Genomic DNA, 14,730 nt, shown 5'->3' with positions numbered 1-14,730 from the left:
TTCTACTCTCCCCCCAAGAAGGTTGTAGAAAAACTGTTTACAACACACTTTCCCATTCATGTTAAGATCCCAAACTGAAGAATAATGTAGAAGAAGAATAGATCTTTCAGAAAATATTAAAAACTAAAGATTGACTCGGTTGAAGCATTTTACCTTTTAGTACTTACGTAAAATCAAGCTGTTCGACTTTTTGTTTGTTTTGTGATGCACGGTCACATTTGAACTTATATACAAATGATGCACAAGATAGAGTGCGTTAGTGGACATGTAGCGCACTCGAAGGTATTTACAATAATATTGTGAAACATGCACTACATAGTAAACACCCGAGAGTGAGCTGCATCTCCACTAACGCCACGAAATAATCCTGTGCATCAATTGTTTTATAAAATGGGTCGAAAACTAACAGCATTTTTCACGTACCTTTGTTGGTCAATACCAGTCAAAGAGTCAAGATGTCCGAAGATGTTCGTCCCAAACATTTACGCACGTCGCACACGGAAATCCCGCACATAATAAGTACTGTGCGTATAAGAGTATACGTACGCCACACATTTTATGCACACAAGAAAGGCCGGCCGGTAGTCCGAACTAGAAGTTATTTACAGGATTGACAGCGCGTATAGTAGCGCGCGACGCACTTGTAACAACTGATTGAGTGCGCACTGCTAGTGTAAACATTGTGACGTCAGGCCGCGCATGTTAGTGAGAAATTAATGGAGGCACACGTGACTCATTTCACCGCTTCCAATTGGCTACATTCTTGAACCCATTTTATAATAGATATTATTATTATTATTTTCTTTTTGTAAACAGAGTAAATAGCACTTTGGAAAAAAAAAAGAATCGATCCTTGAAATAATTCAACGTTTGTGTCAGCAAAAATGGCCGAAATGTAGAGTCGTTTCTACTCTTTACATCCTTGAATTTTCGTCGGTTCTTCATAAACGCCTTACAAATTCCACGATTGTTCTTGTTTTTGTTTGTTTTTCCGTGCTACTTCCCGCAAGTGCACATTTCGCTGAAATTTCGCTTTTTTTTTAAACCTATGGGCAAAATCAGACTTTTTTTTCTTTATTATGTAAATACTTTCAGAAAGTACCATAACCACACACACACACACACACGCACACACACACATACACAGGGATATAATGCCCGCACCGTAATAGTAAGATTATATAAAAAAACAACAACCAAGAAAAAGATACGACAAATATCTAACCTTATATAAGTCATTATCATCAGTATATCTCATCATTGAGTTTACGAAAAAAACAAAGTGTTTTTTTTTTTTGGATAAAGCTGCAATCTAGCAATGAGAGCTCAATAGTCTTGATCGATTAATTGATTATTATTTTCTGATAAATGTTAACATGATGGTGATGGTAATGATTATTCATAGTCATTTTATAACATTGAAAATGGAGTATTGTACAGAACACTTCTAGTGATGACCTATTGATAACAAGGGCAATGTCAAGATAAACTTGGTGACTGTTTTTTGTTGTTTACTCAAGGGAATCACTTGGTCTGCGAAATTCAAAATGGAATGGGTATGTGTTTTTCACGAGAAGTAAAGCTGATTAATAATAATTGTGTATATTGCTGCAGATCATGAAAGTTTTTCATATGTTACGGCGGAGACAGTCCCATTCAATATCAAAAGATTGAAAGATAGACATGTACACGGCATGGTGAATGCACTTTGATAACTCCTGACCATGAAAGCCTCAGTCTCGTGTGAGCCATCACTCAATGTTGCTATTAAATTTATACTACACCTGTATACGCAGGCTCTTGCATTATACGAGAAGTGTCGGGATTTGACTACATGCAAATTCAATTCACTCTGCCACGCCCAGGTTTTGGCTTTTGGCGAGACACCAAGTGGAACGTCCATGGGTTGCTCTTAAATCAGAGAACGTTTGGGGTTTGGGTCATTGATATCTTTCAAAATCAATGAACGAAAAATTATATTTTCCATACTTTGTCTCATCATGCTGGTTTGTTCGCATTCTTTTTTCTTTCCTTTTTCGGGGGGTATTAGATTTATTTGCAGATGTTTCCGTCATCTATTTGTTATGTCTTGCGTTTCATATTGTTTCTATGTTTTGTTTTCTTTTTTTTTTTCATTATCATCATGCCAAGTCCCCACGCTCTCGTCTCCAGGGACCTCTAAACCACCTGATTTAGAATTCATAGAATCAGAATATAAAACTCAAGCCATACTTTTGCAGTTGGATTAATTTTATATTCAAGGACAACGGGCGTTCAGTGGATATCAAGGAGACTGTTAGAATGATGTGTACTGACCTTGGTCCAGCCATGTTTAATATTTCTGATGGGTGTACTCTTGTTGGATACTCCTAAATGTGAAATATATGCGTGTGTAAATGAGAGTACCATGCACTTTTTCATTTCCAGGCACATATCTATACTGTTACCAATAGTGACATTAAAAAAACAAGATCCATCATGGACAGTCAGGTGCCTTGCATTTTATCATGTGGCCCCGCACCCCTCTAGTAAATCATAAGGCTCCATGTATCCATGTTGCTCTACTTTATCGATGAAAGATTTGTTTTTCCCTTCATCATGTTTTGTTTGAGGGGTATAGATGTAGTGACGTAGAAGGTAAATTTAGGCCTAGCTGGATATACTACTGTTTACTTTGCGCTATACATACTAAATTTTAGCACATCCAAGATCAATAATTTTGTGGTTTTCTGCATCGTGGTTCCCCATCTGCCTAATTTAAGCGTGTATGATGCATATGATTATATCACACATGACATGACTCAATTTCATCACCAAACGAGTTGATTGGACTCGTGTCAATTTGATGCATTTAAAAGAAAAAAAAAAGCGAAGGAAATGATGAAAAATATTGGATATTTCTAATCGTGTGTGTGTGTGTGTGTGTGTGTGTGTGTGTATGTGTGTGTGTGTGCGCGCGTGCGTGTGTGGGTAAGTAGGTAGAGACATACTATTAAACACAAAATCACTGGTAAATGTGGGACAATCAAGGCCACCGTATTCCCGCCCTTCCACGCATTACATTTTCACACTTGATTGTACACTTCCCTTTAATAGCAGTCCACCGACCGCAACGCAAATGGAAAAAAAAAAGTATTTTAGACAATCCACAATGCCCATCGAAACTGATAATTTGATATAGCATGTTTCTGCAGTGCGTGACGAATAAAGATTTGATTCGTCCATATCGAGAATAGATAGAAAGGCGTGCAGCGCCTAACTTGATCATCGTGAATGGTCGGAAGAAATAATGCATTTGTTTGCCATGGTAACCATTTTTTCTCTCTCTCGCTTCCACTTTGTTAGGCTTGAGAATGATAATAAACACAATCAAAAACACTCAAATAGATTTTGTGTTAGGATGATTTTTGTTTTGTTTTTTGGTGCCCATCCCGTGATGGAAAAAAAACAAAAAACCTATTGTTCTGCTATCACGATTGTCAATTTGGTTGACGCAAATTTTATGGCGACACAAACAGCAACGAGACATCAACAGACAATGTTGCTGTTTGATAATATACTAGATTAGAGAGAACGTAAAAAAACAAATTAGAGTGAAGAGATGAAGTAAATAGATATTAATTTATAGGAAAAGAACGTGAAGAAATGTTGAGAAAAAATGATTCAAACTACTTTAAACGATCAAACATTTTAAAGATAAGAAATCGGCAGGCGGATTGCGAAGAGATTGGAAAAATCATTTATGTTTGACGGATTCTTATAGTATGTCAGACAATGTATGCGATGGCAGTTTTAGAGACTGGACTAAAAGAAGAGGCAAAGTGCGTCTTTAAAACATGTCATTTTCTCTTTTTTTGCCTGAGTCTTGTCACCGATAATTCAATATGAATTTATGATTTATTTGGTGCTTGTCTTGTATGAATTCGATTTGACAGGAATTTTGGCACATGAGTTAACTTTAATCAAGAAATTTGCTACCTTTAATCACACTATGAGGGTATTACAAGAGACAGTCCATCAAAATCTGCATATATGATATAAGATGTGAAGAAATGTAAATCTGGAATGAAACATATAATAATTTTGTACCATCTGTTATGAAACACTGAAGACGAATACCAAAGAAGAAGAAAAACAAAAACAAAAACAAAAAGCAATGAAATGCACAATACAGTTACAATTAAAAGACATATCCGGCCCCGAATCGGATGTACAGACTCTATGCAAACGAACCGTTCAGGTGTTTTATCAAGAAAGGCCCCTATCGTGATTTTCTGCAAATCATATTTCGCTATACACCGCTGTCAAACGACACGCGTTTTAATCGTCTGTAATTTTTGTCAGTGGAAGGGAACAGGAATTCAACAAATAACAAAATGAACATGAAACAGACAATGTGAGTTAACAATAAACAAACAAGACCACATGTAACAACCCGGGCACTGAAGAAGAAGAAGACGAAAAATAAAAATACGTTTTTTTTTTTTTTTTTTTTTTTTTTTTTTTCTTTTACGACAACAACACACAAATATCAGAAGCATTAAGATGCTTTAAAGGCAATATCGAAGAATTTATGACAACTGCGACAGATAATTCAAAGCATTCACAGAGGAGAGAAAAAAAAAAGAAAAAGAAGAAAGAGAGAAGAAAATACCATCTTCTTCCACAAATCATTGACCTACCGTCTCCTGAAGAACTCTGTGCTACGATGACTTTATAAGGTGTTCTGTAGAGAATACAGAAAGAGGAAAAAATATCGTCATAAGTAATGTGTCGGCTTTTCATAGAGTCCTAAATTGTCTTTGTTAATCAATTATGGAGAACCTCCTTTCTCCCTCTCTCTCCTTTAAGGTTAAAACCCGTTTAGGACGGACTAATTTTGTTAGAACACGGTTTTCCAATAGAAACCAGCCCGAGTTTACTCGGGACTCGTCCTCAACGGGTTTTAACCTCTACTTTTCTGTTTGACTCTCTGTCTCCCTCTCTTTCTCTCAATCTCTCTCTCTCTTCCCCCCCCCCCCTCTCTCTCTTTCTTTTAATACCTACATGTATGGTTAGTGCGCGTAGGTGTGTATAATACCTATACGACCCATACGTACGTACTAGGTGACTTGTGTCAATATCGTGAGTAAGACTGACCCAGAACCGAGTGCTTCGCTAAAATGTCGAATTTGATCCCAGGCTAAGACAGTAATTCGACATCGGAAAACACGAATTACAATATGTCAGTTGATGGCTTTAATGTAGCCTTCGATTTTCCGCCTTTCACTCCGCCACTACGAACATCATCTCTAATATAGAAATACTTCAGGAATCAAAATGTCTATTTTGACAGTGTCTATTTACGCTACCTAAAGATTCCTTAAAGTTTTTCTCGTTGAAACTGAAAAAAAGAGGTTCTCCACATCCCCCACTCATAAAACAAAAAAAAAAAAATAAAACAATTAAATATGAAGGAAGTAAAAATATCTTCTGGTTTCATGTCAACTGTACGTGTGTTTTTTCTTGTAATGCTTTCTTTTATTTTCTCGCATCTTTTCCTTTTCCTCAGAGCCAAGGCTGACGCTTTTCAAAACTTTTGTTGTTGTTGTTGTTGTTGATAGACGCATCATTTGTGTAGCAGAAATTCGCAGTGCATGACATGGGAACTTCTCCTGAGACGAGAGAATGCAATTTCACCGCAAAAGAGAGTATATTATATCGTACTGTTCGAAAAATTATTATTTTTTGGGAGAAAATATTTGATATCAATAAGACCCAAACTGTCTGTTTTATGTATCGGTTTAGAAATAATATGTTGCCATGTCCTTTTTTTTTTGGTAAAGAACAATGAAGTAAGTGGATATTGCACAAGATAGGCGGAAGATATAGATTGCCCAATTTTAAGTATGAGTTTTCACGATCCACTATAAGATATATCGGCCCTAAGATGTGGAATAGTCTTCCAAATGATATTAAGCAGTGTGTTTCTATGACTTCATTTAAGAGAAAACATGAGGAACATATTGTAAAATCATATACGTGAAATAGTGCCTTCCTGCCATAATCCCCTTATCATTGATGCTAATTATATCAATAGTTTTCGTTTTGTTTTGTTTTGTTCTTTTTGTATTGTGTCATGATTGTTACTGTTTACTAGGGAGAAGCCTTGAGAGGTCAAATCCTTTGCTTCTTCCTCCACACTCTGTATTGCATATGATTGACAAGTTGTCGTGTATTGTTTATTCTTTTTTACTAGTTGTGCAAGTTGCGGAGAATCGCTGATAAATGAAATGAAAGTACTTTTCATTTTGTCATTATGTTTCATTTTTACTCTCGTGGCTTCGGGTTCTAGCTATTGCATATGTGACGACATGCCCTGTTTCTTTGGTTTCATGTATCTCATCAAGAGACTACATGATTTAAAAAATAATAACAATAAGAAAAGCCATGGGTTTCACTGGAGCTAATTATTCAGGTAATGAGTGTTGCGTGAAAGCGTTCGTCGTGCGTCAGTGAGGTGACCCGTAACGAAGACTTGTTTCAAACACGCTCCACCGATCACCGCATAGCTGCTACAACCAGAGAGGTGCAACAAAGTAACTAAAACAAAAGAAGGAGAGAATTGTAATCATCGGCAACAATCGCCAAGGGAGGTAAATATAATCCACATAATGTGGCCTTCGGTGTCATGCATAGCCTTGCTATCTCATTTTACGCAATCAATATTGAAAGACAGTGACAGGCGCCACGTTTTATAAAGCACTCGACACGGATCCTGCTGCTTCGTTTTTATTTTTATTTTTTTATCATATTCAGGCGAATTTTCTAGCCTTATCCCACCCGTCAATATAGCCTGGAGAATGACATGCAGTTTCACTCATGTTCGACATTTTTTTATCCTCCAAAAATGGAAAGCTTTTCAGATATCTACAGTATACAGAGTAGATTCAATTTGCCCATGGAGGTGAAATGAAAACCTCCCTGATTTGCCCGACAAAACTGCCAATATAATGTCCTTGTCGGAGTAAATTCCAATGTATCACATTGTGTTACATCGATTCCCCCACCCTCACCCCTTCTTCCAAACTCCCCGCTCACGCACACACACACACACACACACACACACTAAAGAAAAGGATTCCTTCTGCTGGACAGTAATTATTGTCATAGTTGTTTTATGTTGTTTTAACACGAAATGATGTAAAATCTGATTCATCAAGGTAACGATCAATAAAGGTACAATATTAAATCAATTCATCTGGACTATTATACTGTCTTAACCGAGAGTGGTTTCACGTCCGATCCTGAACACTTCAACAATAATGTCGGTAGTGCGTTTGCGCCGATAGGCAACGACGCCTTCCCGCCATCAAATCAGACGAACTAATGCAAGGATCGGACGTGAAACCGTTCTCAGAATTAAAACAGTAAGTTCTTTTTTTATCTTACACCGTTTTTGATAAAATTAACTTCCCATAAAAAGTCGTGGTATCTACCTCATCATTGTGTTACCACAAGAAAGTACAATAATTATACTGTACATAAAAAAACATAGACATAAATGCCTATTCCAACCACAACACATTATTTTGCTTTATTTCATGGTACTCAATCCTAAAGTCATCATAAAAAAAACACTCTAAATTGTGCCGTATTTAACAGTGTTCCATCACACATTCAAACAATAAATTACAATGTAAAGCGACACATCTTTCACAAAGCATTTGAAACGATTAGTGGCTAGTTGAAGAAAGCATGGTTTCCATGGAGACCGACAGACGTAATCGAGATTTTTACCGCCTTTATCGCAATCTATAGATATTTCTTTCGCTCCTCTGGGGTTATAAAAAGGGAAGAAATCTGTTGTACTTACCTGGCTGTATTGATCGGCATTGTGGGGGCGATCGATACCAATGCACCTTCCTGATCCTTTAGGTTTATTGTTGACCATCTACCAAAATACAGAGAGAGAGAGAGAGAGAGAGAGAGAGAGAGAGAGAAAGAGAAAATGATACAAGATCACCAAGGATATTATTACGGCCACAATCAATAACAACCAGAAAAACACAAAGTAAACCAGTTTGGTGGCTTTTCACGGCTCGGGCGAGCGAAAACCTTATTCTCACCACCTGTCACGTTGGTGTCCCAGATTGGGGACGTTCACCGGTACCTTATCAATCAAACAGTGTTTGTGTGGGGAGGGGGGGGGGGGTGGTGTGTGTGTATGTGTGACTGTCTGTGTGTCTGGGTGTTTGTGTGAAAATAATGATAATAGTAACAAGGAAAAGTAGAAATTACGCGGTGTGTAACATATGTCCCCGCCGGAAGTAGCATTTAGTGGCAAAATGTACAATATAGGTAAACAATCAAGGTCAAAGGTCAAAGAAGTCAAAGGTCAAAATTCTGTGTAGAAGTTTTGAAGCCCTCACCTAGTGCCATCACATAAAGCAAACGGAATCGAAATCGGGTTAGAAATGGCGAAGGAGTAGCATTTTGTAGCCAATGTACATTATAGGTCAAAAATCAAGGTCAAAGGTCAAAGAAGTCAAAGGTCAAAATTCTGTGTAGAAGTTTTGACGCCCTCATCTAGTGCCATCACATAAAGCAAACGGAATCGAAATCGGGTTAGAAATGGCGAAGGAGTAGCATTTTGAAGCAAAATGTACAATATAGGTCAAAAATCAAGATCAAAGGTCAAAGAAGTCAAAGGTCAAAATTCTGTGTAGCAGTCTTGGAGCCCTCACCTAGTGCCATCACTTAAAGCAAACGGAATCGAAATCGGGTTAGAAATGGCAAAGGAGTAGCATTTTGTAGCAAAATGTACAATATAGGTAAAAAATCAAGGTCAAAGGTCAAAGAAGTCAAAGGTCAAAATTCTGTGTAGAAGTTTTGAAGCCCACACCTAGTGCCATCTCATAAAGCAAACGGAATCAAAATCGGGTCAGAAATGGCGAAGGAGTAGCATTTTGAAGCAAAATGTACAATATAGGTCAAAGGTCAAGGTCAAAGGTCACAACTGAAATTTTGTGTAGAAGTTTCAAAGCTCCCATGTAGTGCTATCATATAAAGCAAACAGAATCAAAATTGGCTCATTAATGACAGAGAAGTAGCAAATTGAATATTTTGATCACACACGGACGCACAGACGGACGGACGGACACACGGACACACACACGTACGGAGCCCGTTTCAGAGTCCCCTGCTCGAACTCGTTCGGCGGGGACAATAATGGCATTAATGATAATGAAAAACTTGATTTTCACTTATAACTTATCTTTTTTTTTATGTGTCACTTCAGATTGCCATTGATGGCTGTTGTAAACACAACACTGTATGATTTGTGTGGAAACCTAATAAAAGAAAGGAAATGAAATGATAACCAATTAGTTATTGTCTAATCAATTTAAAAGACAAGCCTAAATCAATTAAACTGTGTGCCAACAAATAAATTTTCCTGCATTTTCGAGTATGTCAAAAGAAGAAAAAAAGGCATGTCCGATGATTGTGAATGAAGCTTTAAAAAAGATAGGTTGTCATTACGTCTGCCTAGAAGTAAAAAAAAAAAAAATGTATGGTTAAGATAATCCGTAATCTGATAGTTGTAACTCTGAGTTATTTTTTCCTTCCCCTGCTTAAATGTTACACGAATGTTTGTATAGTTATGGTGACGTACGTCCGCGTGATGAATTTTAATTTATCGCATTATACTTAGAGGGTATATTTCACGCATATGTCTGAGGTAACTGTCACGACCAATGGAAGAGATCTATGACGTAGCCAGTTAAATTATTAGAAAATTACATTTAAAAATGAAGAGTCAAGTTGTGTTATGAGGAGCCAACAGGCTAGGGCCCTCGAGTTTGAGTTCTGAGGAGCCAACAGGCTATGGCCCTCGAGTTTGAGTTCTGAGGAGCCAACAGGCTATGGCCCTCGAGTTTGAGTTCTGAGGAGCCAACAAGCTATGGCCCTCGAGTTTGAGTTCTGAGGAGCCAACAGGCTATGGCCCTCGAGTTTGAGTTCTGAGGAGTCAACAGGCTATGGCCCTCGAGTTTGAGTTCTGAGGAGCCAACAGGCTATGGCCCTCGAGTTTGAGTTCTGAGGAGCCAACAGGCTATGGCCCTCGAGTTTGAGTTCTGAGGAGCCAACAGGCTATGGCCCTCGAGTTTGAGTTCTGAGGAGCCAACAGGCTATGGTCCTCGAGTTTGAGTTCTGAGGAGCCAACAGGCTATGGCCCTCGAGTTTGAGTTCTGAGGAGCCAACAGGCTATGGCCCTCGAGTTTGAGTTCTGAGGAGCCAACAGGCTGTGGCCCTCGAGTTTGAGTTCTGAGGAGCCAACAGGCTATGGTCCTCGAGTTTGAGTTCTGAGGAGCCAACAGGCTATGGCCCTCGAGTTTGAGTTCTGAGGAGCCAACAGGCTATGGCCCTCGAGTTCGAGTTCTGAGGAGCCAACAGGCGATGGCCCTCGAGTTTGAGTTCTGAGGAGCCAACAGGCTATGGCCCTCGAGTTCGAGTACTGTTAATTTTGGGAGGAGTTGTGTGCCCACAATTGTGGTGTGTTGAATAGTTTTCTATCAGTTTTGCAGTCAGCGCTTGAGAAAGTTACAGCATTATTTTGTACTTTGAGAATATTATCTGAATGTCAGAAAATCTGAGGAAGCTGAGATAGATGTGTGTCAGAACAGAATACAGAATAACAGAATAACAGAATTTAACTTTAAATAATTATGGTTGTGATAAAATCCGAAGGAGGTTTATCAGTAAATGTTATTTCATAGAGATATTTGATATTCATGATATATGTATGTTGATGTGGAACGGATAATTGAAGTAGGGATTTGTGTCAGGGTAAGTGATAACTGATCCAGCGGTAAATTGAATTAGTTATGGGTTAATTTATGGCAAATGTATATGAGATGTATGAAGCATGGGTTGAAAATGTGGAGTTATTATATGTACAGAATTTGGGTAACATTTTCAGGTAGTGGAATTTTGTTCCAATTTCTTAAGGGTTTTATCCTGAGTTCATACTCCTACCCCGAGTTCCTGTGCTGCACCTACTCCGAGCCGAGTTCGTGCTTCACTTCGAGTCGCACTATTGAGTTCGTACTCCACATCGCACAGAAAGAGGGGTCAACTTGTTTTAATGCCATGGTGCCGTCAACGCAGCATTGATAAGAACAGCACCACAGTATCTACCCACACTGGGGCTGCAGTATGCACGCTGCCTCATGAACGTCGAATGTTTCTTCTGGGCCGCCGTCATCGCACGAGCTGCCCTCGCACGAGCCGTCATCGCACGAGCCGTCATCGCACGAGTCGCCATCGCGGTTACGCCGCTTCAATGATGTCATAACGTGGTCAACTATAATCGCTGAATGGACTGGACTTCAGTCGTCGATTAATACAGGAAAGAGCACTTATATTCTTTAAAACGCATGAGACAATTTAATTTCCGAAAATTGATGGCAATAATATTGATAATAATTCAGTTGCAATGGCAACCATTCAAGTGTAGTACACAATTTAGTTATAATAAATGTAATTTTGTAATAATTTAACTGGCTACGTCATAGCCCTCTTCCATTGGTCGTGACAGTAGCCCTGAATAACAAAACAGAATTTCGCTAGATAACAGTCATTTCTTCCCTCCTTTTTGAATGGTTGAAATCAAGAAATCAACACTTAAAAAAAAGCTGCGTCCGAGAAAACCAGCTCAAAAGTTATGGGCTAATACCAATGGACTGAGCGATCCTCTCGGCGGAAAAGTCATGCAATCGTAGTCTGCTAGAAGACAGGACTTGTGACCGTGTGCAGTTTCCTTCTTGGTCTCTCAGTGGAATGCACTGTGCGACTACAAGTTGTACACCAACAATCCCCATATCAGTGTGTGGAAATGCATGTGGGAAAAGTTTCAGGTTCAAGCTAAATGAATCAGTGCCCAAAGAACGCTCTACAGTTGAAGAGCACATGGTTAATTGAACAAAATGAAGTACTATACATCCCTTAATATTCCAGAAAATTAATGTGTAATGACTACATGTCAACACATTGGTTTCGTGGTTTTTTTTAAAGCTTACTTCCACATTATTTGGAAGCTTCAGATAGTCTAACATTATTTTCTATCGGTTTTGCCACGGTCAGCTTCATGTCTTAGGGAGGTATTTGAAGTATAAAACCAATAACCCTTCCTAGCAATGACCGCGTAACTTGTTAGTATTTGGTAGTGGAGACATACTCGGTGATAGAGAGGAAGAGAGAACAGGAATGATGATGAGGAGACGAAGGAATGGGGGTGGGATGGATAGGATAAATAGGCATAAACAGACATCCTTTTGATATGCTTGGAGCCAATCGACGAGTTTTATCACAAAACGACCTAACTCCATTCTTGTTAAGTTGCGATTTGTGTGACCAAAGCTGCTAAACACAAAGAAAATGATAAGAAAAAATGAGACATTCTTAATCATAACATCTAGAATATTCCTTGTTATTTTGTAACCATGGGAAATGCTTTATGTTGCTCTATCTGATGATGAACATACTTTGAAATGTTTAAAAATGGCGCTTAGTTTATTTTGCAATGGAACTCTTCAATTCTGGGGCTCCACCACTCCTCTTTCTTGTTCGAGCATTATTAAAAAAGAGAGACATGGATTGTCTTTCCTCCAGCGACCCATATTCGAAAGCCCTTCGGGTGATATTCAAAAGGAGAGACAACTTGAGTTGTCCAAGAACAAACGCTTCACAAAATATAACACCCTTAAATCTAGCGTGTCCTAGCAGATAAATAAAATAAATCTGATACTCCTCCCCAGAAGAACGACAACGAAATATCTAACATCATATTGTTGCGAAATCTAAGGGAATGATGTAAGGCGCGATATCGTCTACTGGTATACTGATTGCACGTAAAAGAGAAGCGTAAATTGTATCAGATTGCGTTGGCTTGAAGGCGGGAAACAAACATAATCCGTAACCAATCAGCTGAGGTTTTCTTTAGAAGAGACTGTGGAAACCACTCCCTCGCTACATAGCACCATACCTTAAGGGTAACGTAGCTCAACATGGCTTCACAGCCGCAACAAGACTCTAAACTTCAATTCCGTCGAGAATAAGAAAGAGAAAAAAGGATGACAATAACCAGCTGTTCCACACACAATGTCGCCAGGAACAAGAACAAAAAGAAAAGATTCATTAAGACCAAACCATATTGGAATTGAACAGGAATTTTGTTATTTCCTAAAACCGGTCCTTAATTTTCTTCCGCTATCCCATCAACTGCCAATAGCGGCAGAGATCACGTGTTTATTTCATAAGCAAAACACGTGATTAAATGGAGAGAGAGAATTCCACATATTCCCAATTTAATTTGTAGCACGATGATTCTCATCCGCAGCGAACCATTCGTCCTTGCTTCTGACTCTCAATATGAATTTATTCAAGACAGACGTAGTCTTTTTGAAGTCGTCGAGACTGTTATGTATCGGGGACTCCATGTAGTGTATACCATATATGATCAGATTCTGACAGCTTCTCAAAGCTTTTACCTATTTATTCTTATTGATTTTTTAATACTTATTATTATGTTTATAGTAAATATCATGGCACGATTGATGTAATTAAACGATGTCTTATCTTTTATTTTATTTTTTTTTAATTACGATAAATCAAATTTGACATTACATTGATCTTTATTATATGATATGGGGTGACATATGAGGGCTTACATGCCCCCGGGCAATAGTAAAGAATTTTACTTTTGTGAGCCCTGGCTCATTTATCACTCCATCATATTTAATGCATATGTACCCTGTATGTATGTTAGGTGACATTCTACTGTATATCGCAATTGTACGGCCAAAAAATGATAATGATAACAATACTCTTCGAAAGCGCAAAGCAGTAAGTTTTATGTAAGCACTGATATGTTTCCTTGATTGCACTCCACAAATTGTATTTGCACCCCACATAACAGTTAGAATGAACTGGGTGATTTCCTTTTTTATCTAAGCTAGTATACAGGTGGGAGCATTATTCATTATCTGCAAAATAATAGAGAGAAATCCAGCAGTTGTGGAATTAGTATCATTGTTGTTTGATTATTTTGATGGGCGTGACGTCATGTCACTGTTGTGCTCTCAGCTAAATACCCAGTGGAGACATGTGCCGTGATACAAAATACTTTTTAACTCTTTATGTGCCATGGTGAAAACCCCCTGTGTGCCACGTTATTCCGAGACACGAAGGTAGTCATACTTTGAGAAAGAATTCTGTTTGTCTAATTTGTATGACGTCTACAAATTTCTAGTAAGGTGGGCACAATAGTAGGCAAAGTTAAAGAGGAATACCCAACTTTGTTTCGATATAAACTTATAAATCTATTTCCAATTTCTCTTTCGAATGACCAGTTGCTACATTACTGTAAAGGCATGACTACAACTTCGAATGTACGAGCAAATCTAGTAGGGAACACCGCTTGATAGTCAATCTCCACATAGAATGCAAGCCGTATATGAGAGGAACAAAAGCACGAAAAACGTTTTCATTGTGCCGCGGGATTAGCAGTGATTAGGGTTTTATCGATCGGTTTTGGCGGCTTTGTTTGTTGAGCAGAATATGCGAAGTTGGCACGCCGTCGACTGAGCCGGACGTGCGAACGTGGCACATAAAGAGTTAAATGAAAAGTATAATTAAAAAAAAATGGCAAACAGACTGAGGTGGAGGCCAGTAGTAAAATGAACGTCATTG

At 38.4% G+C, this 14,730-nt stretch overlaps 1 protein-coding gene across 1 annotated transcript in view; it reads right to left on the bottom strand.

Annotated features, from left to right (window-relative positions):
- The window catches only part of LOC139722728 (high affinity cGMP-specific 3',5'-cyclic phosphodiesterase 9A-like), a 55,580-nt gene that overhangs the window by 24,377 nt on the left and 16,473 nt on the right, over positions 1-14,730 (bottom strand). Inside the window, exons 3-4 of the mRNA XM_071634018.1 lie at positions 7,856-7,933; positions 4,683-4,726 (exon numbers count right to left, since the gene is read on the bottom strand). Of these exons, the coding sequence (XP_071490119.1) occupies positions 4,683-4,726; positions 7,856-7,933 (122 nt within the window). The remainder of the gene's footprint in view (positions 1-4,682; positions 4,727-7,855; positions 7,934-14,730) is intronic.

This window comes from Diadema antillarum, unplaced genomic scaffold, assembly GCF_040938485.1.
Source record: "Diadema antillarum isolate AM-2024a unplaced genomic scaffold, OU_Dant_1.0 scf00000170, whole genome shotgun sequence".
Classification (NCBI taxonomy): domain Eukaryota; kingdom Metazoa; phylum Echinodermata; class Echinoidea; order Diadematoida; family Diadematidae; genus Diadema; species Diadema antillarum.
Note: the sequence above shows the minus strand (reverse complement) of the source record. Positions and strands in the feature narration are given on the sequence as shown.